Here is a 15,127-nt window from a genome sequence, read left to right on the forward strand (position 1 = left end):
TCTGTTTGCTTCTTAGGAGCATGAAACCATACACAGTGATGCCGTAGGCCTCGCTCCTAATCCTTTTATTTAGGGCTTCATCTTAAGTCTTAAATCCCTTCTTGATCAGTAACTTTGTGAACTTGTGTGAAAAGTAAACACAAATACAATTTAAACAAAAGAAAAAAAGCCGTCTATGACCTCTAAATGATGCTGGGGCTTGTGTTACTCTGACGACATCAGTACCAGATTCGGGCGCTGGAGTCTCAAAAGAGGCAGCAGGAGCTGGTGCTGCGCAGGAAGACCCAGGAAGTGACGGCCCTGCGGCGCATGGCCAAGCCCATGTCGGACCGCGTGGCGGGTCGAGTCGCCCGCTGGAACCAGACGCCTCCAGTTACGGACTCAGGAGCGGATTTGTCGGCCAGCACAACGGCAAGTGGCTCCGAGGCAGAGACTGCGAGGACCGTGAGCGGGCTGGTGCGCCAGTGGAACAACAAGAACAACGCATATGGATACATGGCGGAGAGCGAGGGGAGCATGGATGGAACGAGGGTGATTAGGTAAGTAGTCATCTTGTCTTGTTGCATAAATGGGGCTGAATCTATGCAGCGCAGCAGCATTCATCTCCTCTTCCTGTCCAACCTTTCCACTTTCTGTCTCGCTACAATGCATACAATGCAGAGCGTATGCATTGGGCCACGTAGTGCTATTGTGAAGTTGGAAGTTTATTTAAAAACGTAAGTACAGCAGTTTTATGAATAAAAACACTGAAACGTGTGGTTCTCATGTTTTCAGTCCCCTTAGATCTGATGCCACTGAAGACAATGCAGTGAGATTCAATAAGTAGTTAGAAACAAGGCAGTTTCATCATTTGGGGGTGGTTGTCTTCATTATAACTTTGCAACAGCAGGAAGAAGCTGCAGAGGAAGCCAGCAGGCCTGGGCAGCACCGCACCTGCAGGCAGAGCCAACAGCTTCTCCAAGTCCGCCCGTCTAAAGTGGCAAACCCTCGAGCGTCGCATCATGGACATCGTCATGCAGAGAATGACCATCTCCAACGTGGAAGCGGACATGGATCGCCTTATCAAGGTGTGCGAAGGAGAGGAGTTTTAATGTGTCTAGAAAAAGGGGATTTTTTTCTCTCTTTCTTTTCTTGGAGTTATCTCGTTGCATGCCACCGGATGAGATGAGCTGTCGTCAGAAATTAGGCATCAGATTGAAAATAAAAGTGATAGCAGCTGTTTTGACTCATTCATGTCAGTAGATAAGAACTGAAAGCACTGCGAGGACCTTTGTTCCTCTTCTTCTGACATGTTAAAGTGTGTGAGTAAAAGCAGCTCTCTGCTGTGGTCACTGTAAATAGCAACACCTTAAGACTAAAACCAACCAACATTTGTCAGGCCAAATGAAAAATGGCTGTGAAGCAAACTCAAACTGCTTTTATTGTTTTAGCTAATTAGGACTAATTTCTAATTACTTGCGCTGTTTGTGTTTTTGATGAGTCAGAAGCGAGAAGAGCTGACAATGCAGCAGGAAGCTCTCTCACATAAAAGGGAGGTGCTAATGGCCGACGGAGAGGGGCCAGAGGCCGAGGACCGCCTCCTTCAGGAAGTTAACGAGGAGATCGAGGTGCTGAATGCCAACATAGACTACATCAATGACAGTCTGTCTGACTGCCAGGCCACCATCGTGCAGATAGAGGAGACCAAGGTAAGAAACATAATTGCATGAAAACACATCTCTGCGTGTGTGTGTTGTGTTGTGATGTGATTTTTCATTGTTTTTAATCAGGATGAACTGGACTCGGTGGATACCTCGGTGGTGATCAGCTCCTGTTCCCTGGCTGAAGCACGCCACCTGCTGGATCACTTCCTGAAGGCGTCCATTGATAAGGTGAGTTAACATGCAGCAGAGCGGAAGCACAAAGACAAGTGAACCGATTCCTAAACCTTTTTATAGTTGCCTGTGTTGCACGTTGCAGTTGTAACTTTGCATGTCATCTAGTGGTACCTCTTTGTGCTACAGCAAAGTTTCGTACTTGAATATTAAAAGTTAATGTTACACAGTTGTATTGCTAAATTTTCAGCTATGGTTCAGTTTTATCGGATGTTTGAACAATATAAAAAGTTGTATTCTTTATTGATAATTAAGGTTAAAGTTGTATTTCCAAGTTTTCTATATAGGATTATTTTGGAAGACAAATATTCTCCTGCAAGAAAAGTGCTGGACAAAATCTCCATGACCCTGGCACTGATTTCCTTCCTTAAAACCTTCAGTGCTTTTGTTTTTTAGCTGCTGATTATAATGATTGGTCATGTCTGAGAAAGAAAGGCTCCACACAAATGATAAAGTTCTACATTTCAGTCTGTACCCTTTGGAGAAAGTTTGAAGCATGTAGTTTGAAAAGTTTGACCCCAGTTAAAACATTCAAATGAAAGTTGTTAAATAAAATTTACATCTTCTCTCTCTCTGCTTGTGTGATTGTGTGTAGAGCTTGCAGGTGGCTCAGAGGGAGGCGCAGATCCGACTGCTCGAGGGTCAGCTGAGGCAGACCGATGTGATCGGCTCGTCTCACAATCACATGATCCTCGACGCGCTGCGAGAAAAGGCAGAGTGCATCCCTGAGCTCCAGGCTCTCATCCACAACGTCCAGCAAGGTGAGAGGATTTTATTTATTTATTCTTTTTGCTTTTGAATGCAAGAAGAAAAATAAACTGAATAAAATGAAGGAAAAGTCACATATTTTTTTATTGCGTTTGGATTGCTTTATTTATCCTCCTCATCATTTTAGGAACAGTTAAGGCGTTACTCTAAGATTTGTTGTGTTCAAAATGTTTAGTTTAGATCGGCAACCACTAAATATTTGGATTTACTCGCCGTTCCATCCTTCTCTTGAAACTTCGGTTGTGAAGCTCAGGAATGTGTCTAAAAAAATCACCATCGGTCAAACCCTGCACCGCCTTTCACCCCAAAACTGTTTAATGTAGACAAACCACAAATTAAAAAATGCATTAGTGGCCTAAAGCTTAAGATGAATTCTTAACATTTTGCTACGTCTCTACATTGAATTTTGATGTTTTATCAAAATTAACAGGGCAACTCAAACCATACATTTTACCATACATACATTTTATGGAAATAAAAATGTAAAAAATATCTCTAACATGCATTTGTATTTAGATGACTTTACTCTGATGAACCTAAATAAAATCCAATGCAACCACCTTCAGGCACTTCATTATTGAAGACTTCTCCTGTGTGTAGTCTAATTGAATAATAAATCCGGCTCTTCTGTGAATGCCTCAGAGTTAACAAACGGCATCATGACGACCAAGGAACTCAGCAGATAGGGTAGAGATAAAGATGTTTAATGCACGTTTAGGTTATAAATCCTCACTGTGAGCTTTCGGGTTTTGTGCTTTGTTTGTTTTCAGAAAATGGTTACGCCAGCACGGACGAGGAGCCCTCTGAGTTCAGCCAAGCCTCTGACAGCAGGTGAGTGGTCAGCATCTCCATCTTACTTCCTCGTCATCTAAAAATCTGAAAGCACACTGCTCACATTTTCTGGTATTGATTGTTTTTGTCTTAATGTGGAAAAATGCATTAAATCATCTGTAAAAGTTATGCAACATCTGCTTATATTGTTTCACCTTTCTGTGATTCTTTTAGTGTGTCACAGATGAAGGAATCCAACAGCCAGGATGACTTCAAAATAAAGGTAAAAAAATCTTTATATAGAAGAACAATATCACTTTGTGTTGGTGCTCGAGGTTTTTGTCTGTCTGCTTCCACTGCTTGTCACCACAGGGAGGCAGTAGAAGCAAACACTTAAACCTCGATGGCAGAAAACCATTAGAGTTGACGCAGATCTTCTATGTTGGTCCTTTTTAGACTTTGGTGTCTCTTGTTTTTATTCAACATTAATATTTGTTTGCTAAGCAGCTTATGCTTCCTTGTCTTCACTCATTTCCTCACCAAAACATGCACTGGAATCATTCTTAGCGTTCATTATTGTATTATATCTTTTGATATTTTGTCATCACACTGCCCTCCTTTCTCAGTCCACCCTGGCTTTTTCTGGTTCTTTGTAACACAACGGCTTCACTTGACTCACCCAGATGGAGCCTCGCCTCTCGGCCCAGATGAAGGCGGTGTCGGCGGAGTACCTCGGCCCCATCCTGGATCCCTCATCAAGCAGCAAGCAGCAGCACATCACCAAGTCCCTGGCGTCACTCACAGACATCCAGGAGGACGGCTTGGGTCTCGTTCCAGGAAGTCTGGCACTGAGCGTGCCCCTCCGGGACCCTTTTCACAGGGAACGAGCGTCCCGCACAATCAGCCTTCCTGTCAGAGGACACACTTTGTAAGTCATGGAGAAGTAAACTGCGATGATGAATTGTTAATCTTAGGGGTGACAGGAACAGACTAGATGAATGTTTGAAATTACTCTCAGGGTTCAGGTGGGGTGAACGTCTTAAAGACTACAGACCTTTTTTTGTTCAGATACCCCAACCAGAATTTTGTGGCAGATTTTTTAAATCTTGTTTGTAAATCTTTGTGCTGCAAATACTGAGTTCTGTAAGAAAATGTGAAAAAAACAAGCATTCCAAAACATTGTTTCTATTCTTCTGCTTGTGAGTGGCTGTTAACTCATGATCCACACTTGGTATCTAATGTTTATTTGTAGTTTTTGCTATTTACTGTCACAATTCTTTACAACTTCCTTTACTGACGATGTTGCTATGATGTTTGCTAGTTTGCAGTACACGGAGTACGTCAGGGAACAAATCTGACTGGTTTTTGAGCAACTGGAGTAGAGTTAAGTTAGATGTCATTCCCAGTTTCACCACTCGCCACCAGCATTTGTTCTTTTTCTGCCAACTTTAACTCATACTTTGAGTTCTCAAAATCTCCATCCACATGTTGCTTCTTAGCTCTGCATCACAGATGATCATAAAGATGATAGCCAAAGAATGTCCAGATGGTCATGCACATCTTGATATGTTGAAGAAAGTACCGTTTTCTTGCAATCAACTTCTTACAGCGGTTGAGCGCCGTCTCACTTAATTTCCAAACACATTTCTTATATTGATAGTGGTTAACCTTACGACTTCTTTGGCCAACAACAGTTTCTATTCTGAAGATGGTAATCAGCAGGGTGTGGTTGTGTTTAAGTATATTGGGTTCACTGACAAGAAAATCTCACATTTTTGAGTTTTTTTTTTTTTTTTTTTATACTGGCGACTTAAACTGAAAGTCATCGGATTCCAGCTGCGATTTGATTTTTAACTTCCTGATTTAGAAAACGCACACTGACTGAAATGGCGTCTTATATTTTATCCATTTCATGTCTCGCCAGAAGCTCAGGTTTTTTTCTGTTGTGTCTCAGCCCCAGGCAGTCTCGAGGTTATGACACTTCCCCCATTACAAGAAGGAAATCTTACGACCGTTCGTACAGGTACGCGCCATTTCAAGATCGGATGGAGACCGCATTACTGAGTAATGTAATTTAGCTCAACTGGTTTCACTGACGTTATTATTTCTTTAATTCCTCATCAGGCCCACTGATGTCTACACTCCCCCCTCCTCACCTCCTCTAAGGACAAGGAATGATCGCAACGTCTTCTCCAGACTGACCAGCAACCAAGCGCAAGGTTCTGCTCTGGACAAGTGAGTACCGTCCTGCAGAGAGACCCAAACAGACGCTGTGCACCCATATTCTCATCTGCTCAGTTCAGTTGCCCTCCAAGTCATTTCTTTCTTCTCCTTCTCCTTCTTCACCTCTGTGTTGTCAGGCTTTATAGATGCATTAAATGCATTGCCTTCGGAGAGCAATGTAGAACTGAATCCCACTTCCACACTTTATTTTCTTCCATTAGTGTTAAGTGTTTCAGAAAGTCCAGAAAGCTATGTTGGAAAGGCCATAAGATGCTGCAAAAATCAGATCAGCTGAATTTTGCAATGCTGAAAATATTGTGGGAGAACAGGTTAATGTTATTGTTGTATTTTTGCAAGTCACGTATCCTATTTATTTTTTATTTTATTTATTTATTTTTTTTAATAATTGATGTTTATTGTGTTCCATAAACATCAATAAAATACATTTAAGTTTATGGTTGTAAAGTAACAAAATTTGAAAAAATATAATAGGAATTTATGCATTTTCAAGTGACTTTTCTTTTCTTTTCTTTTTTTAAACAAGATTATGGCAAAAAAATTGAATGGATTGAAATTGAAAATGTAAATGGAACCGTCCCAAAATCTGCATTTTGCAGTAGTTTTGAAGTTGTCTGCTATATTTCTTTAACGGTGTTAACATGTAAAAGTGTAAAAAGACACTTCTTGCAATGTAATTACTGGGTTACATCAAACTGAGGGGAGGTCTTATGGGACTAATGTCAGCTGAAGGAGAGCCCAGTCAGAAATGAGGACTTGCTTCCCTTCCTGCTCACAATCAATTCCAACATCCTACTCTGACAAATGTCAGTGGTTAATTTCAGCCAGCATTTGCAGGGTTTTTTTTTTTTTTTTTTTTTTCCATTCTCCGTCTGTTATTAAGTCGTTGAATATCCTGGCTTTATAGAACCCTAATTGCTAGCAAGATTGCTTTGAGGAATCAGTCAGGGTGTTGTGTGTGTGTGTGTGTATTAATAACTGCTGACTTTGTGTGTGCTGGAGCCTGTGGCTCCTCATTATCTGGACCAGGGGTAGGTAAATGGGATGGCACTTGTCATGTGCTCGTGCAGCTGTTGTTGATGGAAGCCATTTTGAGTTAACACGGCGTGGGAGGGTGTTTATGCTTAAGGTCTCTTATCATCAGGTTGCCCCAGGAAAATACTCTTGTTCAACATGATGCAGCAGGATGGATTGAATTCTGTATTTTTTTTCTCTTTCTCATGTGTTCTTGTTGGCAGTCTTGGAATTTCTTTATTTATTTGGAAGGACACCATCTGTTTGTGTCTTTGTTATATGTGGGGCGTGTAAATGTTTTGCTCAAAAAGTGTTTTCATTCCAAGTTAATAATTTTTATTCCATTGCTGAAACCGTTTGAACTTGACCACTTCATGTATTAAACACATGTTTACATATGTATAATATTTTTTTAAAGCACAAAACCTCTTAAATGATGAGAAATGAGGAATTGTGTTAATGAAGCTCTTCCACATCTTTTCAAGTTCAAACATCCCTTTGCATCTTGCAAAAATGCAAAAAAAGAAGTTTTATTCTCTAATCACTCATTCATGTTTAAGTATTTTTTTGCCTACGAGACGAGAATCAAGCCTTTTATATGAGTTTCAAAAAAGCTGGTGGATCTAAAATAAACAAATTTGAAACGGTTTTCTTGTTCTATCTTTTGGCTTTAATCATCAAATGCAGTCAGAATTCACATTATATTTGAAAAAGCAACGCATTGTTCAAGGCTTTTGGGGAAAATTGCTATAAAAAGAGAGAAATGGATAAATTGCAGTGAATTTTTAGCTCTGCTACTTCGTCCACCCTAGAACTAGGCATGGGCCAGTAAAAGATGCTCACAGTAGGATAATCCTAAATTTTAGTGGAATTTATATAAAACTAAATAGAGCCAGACAAAATTCTGGTACTTTTTGTTTTTAGCTTAAAACCATAGAAACAAAATTAAGTTTTTCAACTATTTATACTTTCCTAGCTAACATTTGATCGGTAGTTATCCATGTTTTAACCACGAGGAGCTCTTTGTGGTTTTGTCTGTGATAATTGCTAAATAATTAAATTCTTTTCTTTCTTATTTTGATGGATAATTGTGAGGGGTTAAACATCTTTTAAAACACAGACATATGCCTACAGAATATTTCGATTACTTTTTGTTTTACTTTTATTAGAAAAAAAAAAAACAAGGTGACAAATATGAGATGATTGAATATAATTTTCAACATTGTTGTCATTTTTCCATACAGAACTTGTTTGAGTTTTGAGTGTGGCATGGATGTTGGGTTTTTCCTTTACTCAGCAGTCCCCCCCCTTTTCTGTAAACCCTGTTTGCCCTCCGATATCGTTTCCTGTACTAATGTCTTGAAAATGTCAGCAAAGATTCAATTTAAAAAGTGACCCTGACCTCATTGTCAAAGAGCAACTAATCTGCGACCTTTGGCGAAACTATCTTGGCATCAGTGTTTCCTCCTTAGCGGCCCTTTTTTTTTCTCTCCTGATAATCCCCTTAAATTTTTATTTTGTTTCAACTGACAGCTTGACATTTTTGGAGATGCGACTGTTTGCTTTCTTCAAGAGCAATATGTGAGAATGTTGACGGCGCTAATCCATCTTGTTGGTTCACAAAACACAAGCAAACAGGCGGCAGCAGTTAGTTTAGCTTTAGTGAATAACTTTTATAATCAGTGTAGAATAAATAAAGATAATCTTCGTTTTAGTACCTTAAGGTAATAAAACGCAACAATCAGAGTTTTATAGACAATTTTTGAAAACTAGCTTTGAGAAAAATTAAGAATTTTAAGAGAAAGGGATTAAAAACGATTCTTCCAGCCTTATTTATTTTTAGAAGCTCATGTTTTGTCACATTACGTGTGAGAGAGAGCTGCCGCTCATTTAAAACAAAAATCAAATGATCATTTAGTCAGCATTTTAAATGGTCTTCAGACGGCCAGTAATACTGAAACAGTGGCACCTCAATAAATATTCCCTTGAGAACACAGAAGCTTACTAAAAGATTTCCAAACATTTCCAAATCCAGAACGTCCAATGACGGTGTTTAAAAGCAAAGATAATCAGGCCACTTTTGGTGTCAACACTCTCTGCCTTCTGGTTATCTGCTGAAAATGTCCCCCTCTCTAGCTCTGTAGCTGCCTGAATGAGCCATAGACGTGTCTAGAACATCATTTCTTTTGGATGTCTGTTGTTTCCCCCCTGTGCTTAAATACCTCACTAAAACTGAATATAGCTAACATACTGAAGAGATGTTAGTGGCCTATAGCATTTAAGTATAGCGCATTCACTAATTGGCTCACAGGTCTGATCTTTGAGGCTTTGACCTGCTGGTCACTGCTTTGGTCTGATTAGCTAAAAGAAAAAGGCCAATTAAAGTCACTACATGATTTCATGAATCATATTTATATTGTAGGTTGAAAGCCAAAATAGTCTAGCATTTTGACTGGATCCAGACAGTTTTTGCTGCTGTTGACGGATATCATTCTAAGCTAACTAGCTATGAGCTAGGCTAACAGGCTGCTAGGTGTACACTTTTGTATGACTCTATTTTTGTCTCCTCAGCTCTTGACCAGAATGTAAATTTACTGTACTTCTCCAAACGTCTTTCTTTTCCAAACTTTTTAACCCGTAACAAAAATTAAAGGTCCATTTCATGTTGAGTGTTGGTGTGGCTGGATTGAGACTGACATTGGTCAAATAATATAGCTTGGTCAGTGACTTGCATATAATCTCACTGAACAAGATTTATTTTTGACTGAACTTTCCTGCCTGTTTGTGCACTTATGTCTGAACCCCTTTCTACTAGTCTGTGCTCCCTTTTTTAACCCCTTGCCATGCAGTAACCCTTCTGTCTTTTCTTAGCGTGGTTAACCCTTTCCTCTTCCCACCTCCCGCCTTCTCCTCGCTCCTCTTCTGCCTCCAGGTCAGACGACAGCGACTCCTCGCTCTCCGAGGTGCTCAGGTAGAGGAATCGTGCCTGTCGCTCTCAGTTTTTCCCGTTTTGCCTGTTAACTTGTGTGGTGTCTTGTTTTCACCTTCGCCTCTCCCTTTAGTCCTCCGTGGTTGAAGTCACTGTGAAATGCATGCATTAACTATAGGTAGCTTTTCCTGTCTTTGCCATGCTGTGTTTCTCTGTGGTTCCATGCAAGACCTGTACGAGTCATACAGCATTTCTTTGTCCCACTGTTGAAAGGCATAAAGGGGCAAAACACCTGTATTTGCAAAGGCTCATAGGAATATTAGTTTATTTTTAGCTGAAAGGCTTAAAATTGAGGTTAGCAAATCAAAGCTTGCTGTACTGTAAAAAAGCAAATCCCCTCCATATAACTATATACTTATTTTTCAAGGATGACTGTTGACTTGGTTGGTCCAAAAGCTGAAACAAAACTAAGGGATGGACTCTTCTATTCAGCTGTCTGTTAACTATTCACTATGAATCTCTTAAATCCTCAACGTGCAGCATCATAAAACTCAACTCAATTACTGTATCTTTTAATAGTACAAAAAATAAAAGATTAATCGTCAAATCTGAGACATTAAAGCTGCCTTCAGTCTGGATTCACTCCAATGAGCTGCTTTTATTTTGAAAACCAGACGTTTTCTGGTTTTCGAACACCACACGTTTCTAAGGGTTTGCTTTTACAAACACAATCCGCCACTCTGAAAGAGTTCCGACATCTTGTGGAAGTGACACAAGTCAGAAAGCTTGCGTTCACACCATTCATTTTGGACGTCTCATGGTAGATTACCTCCAACAAGTACCTGGTCGGTAAGGCTAGTAGAGTGATGGAGTGAGCCAGCGTGACACGCCAGCAGCTAATCCACTCTGCCGACCTGCATGTTGCTTTCTACTCCCTCATCAACGTCTTGCATATGTTCAAACAAGGTTGGAGGGTAAAAAGAGGAATATCTGATGATTCTGAAGAGACTTCTGTTCCCTTTCTTGTGTTTTCTCTTCTGCTCATCATCCAGATGGCCAGAGGAAAATCACCATGTGGTGATTTGACTAGGGATCCTATTAAAAGTTACTAACTCCACCAGATTTTTATTAAATTATCCTAATGTTTTTGCTTTGAATACATGATGCCATGCATTGTAACAAGGTTCCTAGGGCTTGTAAAAGGGAATCAGGCCCACAGCATCATAGATCCTCCACCTAACAGAGGGCATGAGTTATTTTTTCCCCATCGTTATTGTGGAGACTTGATGCCACTCTTTTCTACAGCTCTCTAATACTTGGCAATGTAGGAATGTTTTGTCACTGCCTGCTTACTGGAAACGCTGATGAACAGCTAACTAGGTAGAAAATATAATAAATAATTCTTCTGTTCCAGTTGTTTTTAAAGAGCTTGTTAGGGTGCCGGTAATTGTGTCGCTGGTCATTCCTTTACAATTATACTCAAATGTTGGATTTAAAATTGTCCATGTGTAATTATGCTACACCAATAATATAATTTCATCTGAAGGAGTTTTATACATCGTTTTAAAAATTGTCAATAATTGTGGGGTAAAAGAGAAGATGTATAAACAATAGACTTAGCATTTAGTTTACTACTTTACAAAATGTCTTCAGTGTCACTTTATTCTTTCAGTTATGAGATTCAAGTTTCTCTCGCGTAGTAAATTTTTAAAATGTTGCTCACCTTAATAAAACAAACAGTCCTTGATGTGATGCCAGACACTTGGATTAAGAAGCCAACATTAAATCAGGAATGTTTATCTACAAACCAGATGTTGAAACTTAAAATATGGTTCATTTATATATATATATATATATATATATATATATATATATATATATATATATATATATATATATATATATATATATATACACACACAATGTAATGAACCATATTTCCCACTTGTAATCATTAATTTCTATTTTTGATCTTTTCTAGCACACACGCAAAGACTTTCCTGAAGTTCCTTCTGCCAGTTTGTCTCTGTACTTCGGAGAGCACATGCTGATCTCCCTCCATGTTTTCATTAGTGCTGGTCTCTTGGGTCTTGGCCCTGCAACATCCATTAGCAGCTCTCGCCGAGTGCATAGCACAGTAGACCATGATATCCTGTCCTCAGACGCTGATAAAACCGGAACTATTTCTGTCATTTTGTAGTGTCGCTCTATTGTAAGATATGAAGTGCTGCATTAGGCAGCAGTGCCGCTTGTCATTTAGAGGAAAACAACACGCAAGATAGAAAGCTTTCAAACTGAAGTCGTCAAAAAACTGCTTTCGTCAAATAAAAGTAGTTTAGTTGTACAGCATGTAAGTGGGGAAAAATGTATATCATTATTATTATTATTATTATTACTGAAGTGCTCCTAAAAAAGTTTAGTTTGGTATTGTTTATAAATAAAGGAGAAAATCTATTCAGCAGTATATTTATTTGACACTGTTTTTTTTTTAGTACTAATTTTGTGAAAGTATATCATTTTAAATTATAATACGTTTGGTTTTAAATTCATATCCATAAAAATATTATGCACAGAAGACTATCTGGCAGGTGAGTTAGGCATTGCTGTCCATTCGTCGTTTTAACCCAGATCCCTCCCTTTGTGATGCCACTGCATCTTTGTCTTTCTGCATTTCTTGAGTCCTACCAAAAATGTTCTGCATCTGCTGAAATGTACAGCATTCAGCCTCTAAACTTAGTAGGAAAATAGGACTTGTAAAATGAGTGTAGCTTAAAATTGCTTAATCTACGATAGAAATTTGATTTAAAATGTGGGGGAAAAAAAAAAATCAAGACAAGCATTTTGTTACTCTACTTCACTCTGAACATTTACCCTGTAATCCCTGGAGAAGTTACTAACTGGACAACTTGTTTCCACCTAAACTACATGTCCCACATCGCCCTCTCTCTGAGTCCCTAAAGGCATTTGGCTGTGGAGGAGCTGAGACTCTACCTCCCGTTTTTGGGGATAAAAGCCTACAGTGTGCTGCATGTGTCAATAAGGATATTCCAGGATCTCAAGTTCATTGTTCGTAGATTTGTTCATTCGACTGTGACTTTTTCTTTTCTTTGCTAATAATTGCTTTTGAGCTTGTTCTGTGTCGATGAGCTGAGTTTTTGTGCTTCGTCAATCTTGACAGGCATGCATGTTTCACTTTTTTATTTTAATGGCTCATGGATGAGACTTCTGTTTTTAATTGGCTGGCCGTTTTACGTGCTTTGAGCGAGATATATGAAGTATGTTTTCATGTTTGTGATTTGAATTGTGTTTTCTTCATCTCCTTGTGCACATGAGTGGAGCATGTTGCCATCTTTGACACAGTGAACCGTGTTTGTGTAGAAACAAATCTGTTCAGAATGTTTTCTTTGGTGTTGTAAGTCACAGTTTTACTTTCTCACATCCTCTGGTTGTCCCTGTATCTTTTGCACTTCTTCTCACACTTTCTCACATACATGCACCCTCACTTGTGTGCAACATACAACCCAGGAAATCCACCAGGGACCAATTTTTTTCCCTCTCTCACCCTCCTTCTGCTCTGTCTCACTCTGATGACTGCTCTCCAGGCATTCTGGGACTCTGGCCTGTCACAGGGACATAGATTGGGAAGGTTGGGAGGGGACGGGGGTTGTGGCGGTCCATCTCGAGAGCACGAGTGCACATAATACACGTCTGTGTATGTGGGGCTATAAGAAAAGGCGACACGCTGACAAGTAAAATAAGGGAGCAGATTTTTACTGCTGTAGTGAGTTAATTGGGTTGCTCTGCAACAAAAAGGGAGCAGATCGGAGAGAGCGAGGAGAGCTTAAGACAACATCAGTGTGTTGTTTTCCCAATATCGCGAGGACATGCAAAAATACTGATAACCTGCAACTTTTTATATTTTGTCGCTTCGGTGTGATAGGTTGACACGAAGTAGTGCATAACTGTAGGAAAAGTATTCAAAGTGTTGGCACAAAATTTCAATTACAGTTTCAAAGGCAGTTTGATCAAACTAAGATTATTTTTCCAACAGATTTATAAAGTTTTCTGTGTAAAGAAGCCTGGTTGTTTACATCGAGTCACTGACTGCTGTCCTCCTGCTGAGCTAGCATGTGGCGAGGGGAAAGGAAAGACTCCCTTTTAATATGAAGGAAGCTCCAGCTCCACTATGAGACTCAGTCTCATTGGGGTTTGAACAGCGGACACCCCGAACACACAGAGGAAACACGACAAGTAGTACTTTCTATGTTAAAGAAAAAGTACAGAGATGCTCTTTTAGGAGAAATGCGCATAAGCGGCTGATCACTGAGCATTTTGCTGTTGCCAACATCTAGTTGGTGGCAGTAGTGGTTGGCTTAATGACTTTGTCGTGGAGAGAAGGAAAGGGTTAAACACAAAGGCAAGACAAACTGACTTCTGTAGAGAGAGATTATGAAGTTAATGGCCTTATTAGCTCAGTCGACCACCTCTGTCGACAGGTGTGCCATGCATGAGTCTTGAGCTGCTTTATTCAGCAGTGGTGCCTTTATCTGTACTTGCAAGTCTTTTTATTGGGTTATTCCTCTACCAACTTTGCTGAAAAGAAAAATTATCCAGCAATAGAAGTGTTGAACAAATTTCAAGTTTTTGACAACAAAACACATGGCTGTGGGACTGGACTTTTATTGAACAATAATGGCACTGCATCCTCTGAGGCTGAACCTTTACCCCAGTCACAAGATTTTCATGTCCTCCAGTAGGTTTTCTTCCAGAATTGCCCTGCGTTTTCCTCATCTGTAAATGGTTTCCCTGTATTGATTGAAGAAGAGCGGCTCCTCCAGAGTTACCATGGTCTTATTCAATTGTCTCTTTGTAGAGTTTCTCAGTGTAGATGGGGTTGGATACAAATACATGCCACACTTTTCAAATTTGTATTTGCAAAAAAAAAAAAAAATAAACAAATAAAAAAACTAAAAACCACTTCTTTTTTTGTACTCTGTAAATATGCACTACGTTGTACTGGACTTTCATGCCCAAGCAAAATAATTTGTGGTTTGTGCTGGATGTGTAATAAAATAGTACTGAACAATACTTAGCATAGTTATTTCTTAGGGGAACTAGTTCAAGCATAAACTGGCTTTTTGCTTGTTGGTTACAGAAAAGTTTCTTGTGTGTTTTGTGTGCATGCTCACTGCGAGCTTGTTTATTTTATTGTGCATCCACCTTTGATCTAAAAAAAAAAAAAAAAAAGCATTTGACCTTTCTCATTTAAACTGATTGGAAACTGATGGGGTTTCTGTGTTTTTTGACCCGTAGGGGTGTGATCAATCCCATTGGAGGTGTAAAGGGGGGTCGGACAGCACCCCTCCAGTGCGTCTCTGTTGCCGAGGGCCACTCGAAGCCGGTTCTGTGTGTGGACGCTACAGATGAGCTGCTTTTCACTGGATCTAAAGGTACACACACACACACACGCACGCAGAGACTCACAGAGGCATGCATAGTTAAAAAACCACAAGTAGGTCACTTTAAAATA

At 39.7% G+C, this 15,127-nt stretch overlaps 1 protein-coding gene across 2 annotated transcripts in view; it reads left to right on the plus strand.

Moving 5' to 3' along the window:
• The window catches only part of kif21b (kinesin family member 21B), a 67,245-nt gene that overhangs the window by 34,617 nt on the left and 17,501 nt on the right, over positions 1–15,127 (plus strand). For both annotated transcript variants that reach the window (XM_014986319.2, XM_088005509.1), the window contains exons 17-27: positions 223–539; positions 887–1,067; positions 1,485–1,688; positions 1,770–1,871; positions 2,470–2,635; positions 3,413–3,473; positions 3,648–3,696; positions 4,097–4,341; positions 5,368–5,436; positions 5,538–5,648; positions 14,911–15,047. In XM_014986319.2, coding sequence (XP_014841805.2) covers positions 223–539; positions 887–1,067; positions 1,485–1,688; positions 1,770–1,871; positions 2,470–2,635; positions 3,413–3,473; positions 3,648–3,696; positions 4,097–4,341; positions 5,368–5,436; positions 5,538–5,648; positions 14,911–15,047 — 1,642 coding nt within the window. The remainder of the gene's footprint in view (positions 1–222; positions 540–886; positions 1,068–1,484; positions 1,689–1,769; positions 1,872–2,469; positions 2,636–3,412; positions 3,474–3,647; positions 3,697–4,096; positions 4,342–5,367; positions 5,437–5,537; positions 5,649–14,910; positions 15,048–15,127) is intronic.

The sequence above is a fragment of the Poecilia mexicana genome, unplaced genomic scaffold (genome assembly GCF_051168715.1).
Source record: "Poecilia mexicana isolate PSO_F unplaced genomic scaffold, ASM5116871v1 scaffold_5, whole genome shotgun sequence".
In the NCBI taxonomy this organism is placed as follows: domain Eukaryota; kingdom Metazoa; phylum Chordata; class Actinopteri; order Cyprinodontiformes; family Poeciliidae; genus Poecilia; species Poecilia mexicana.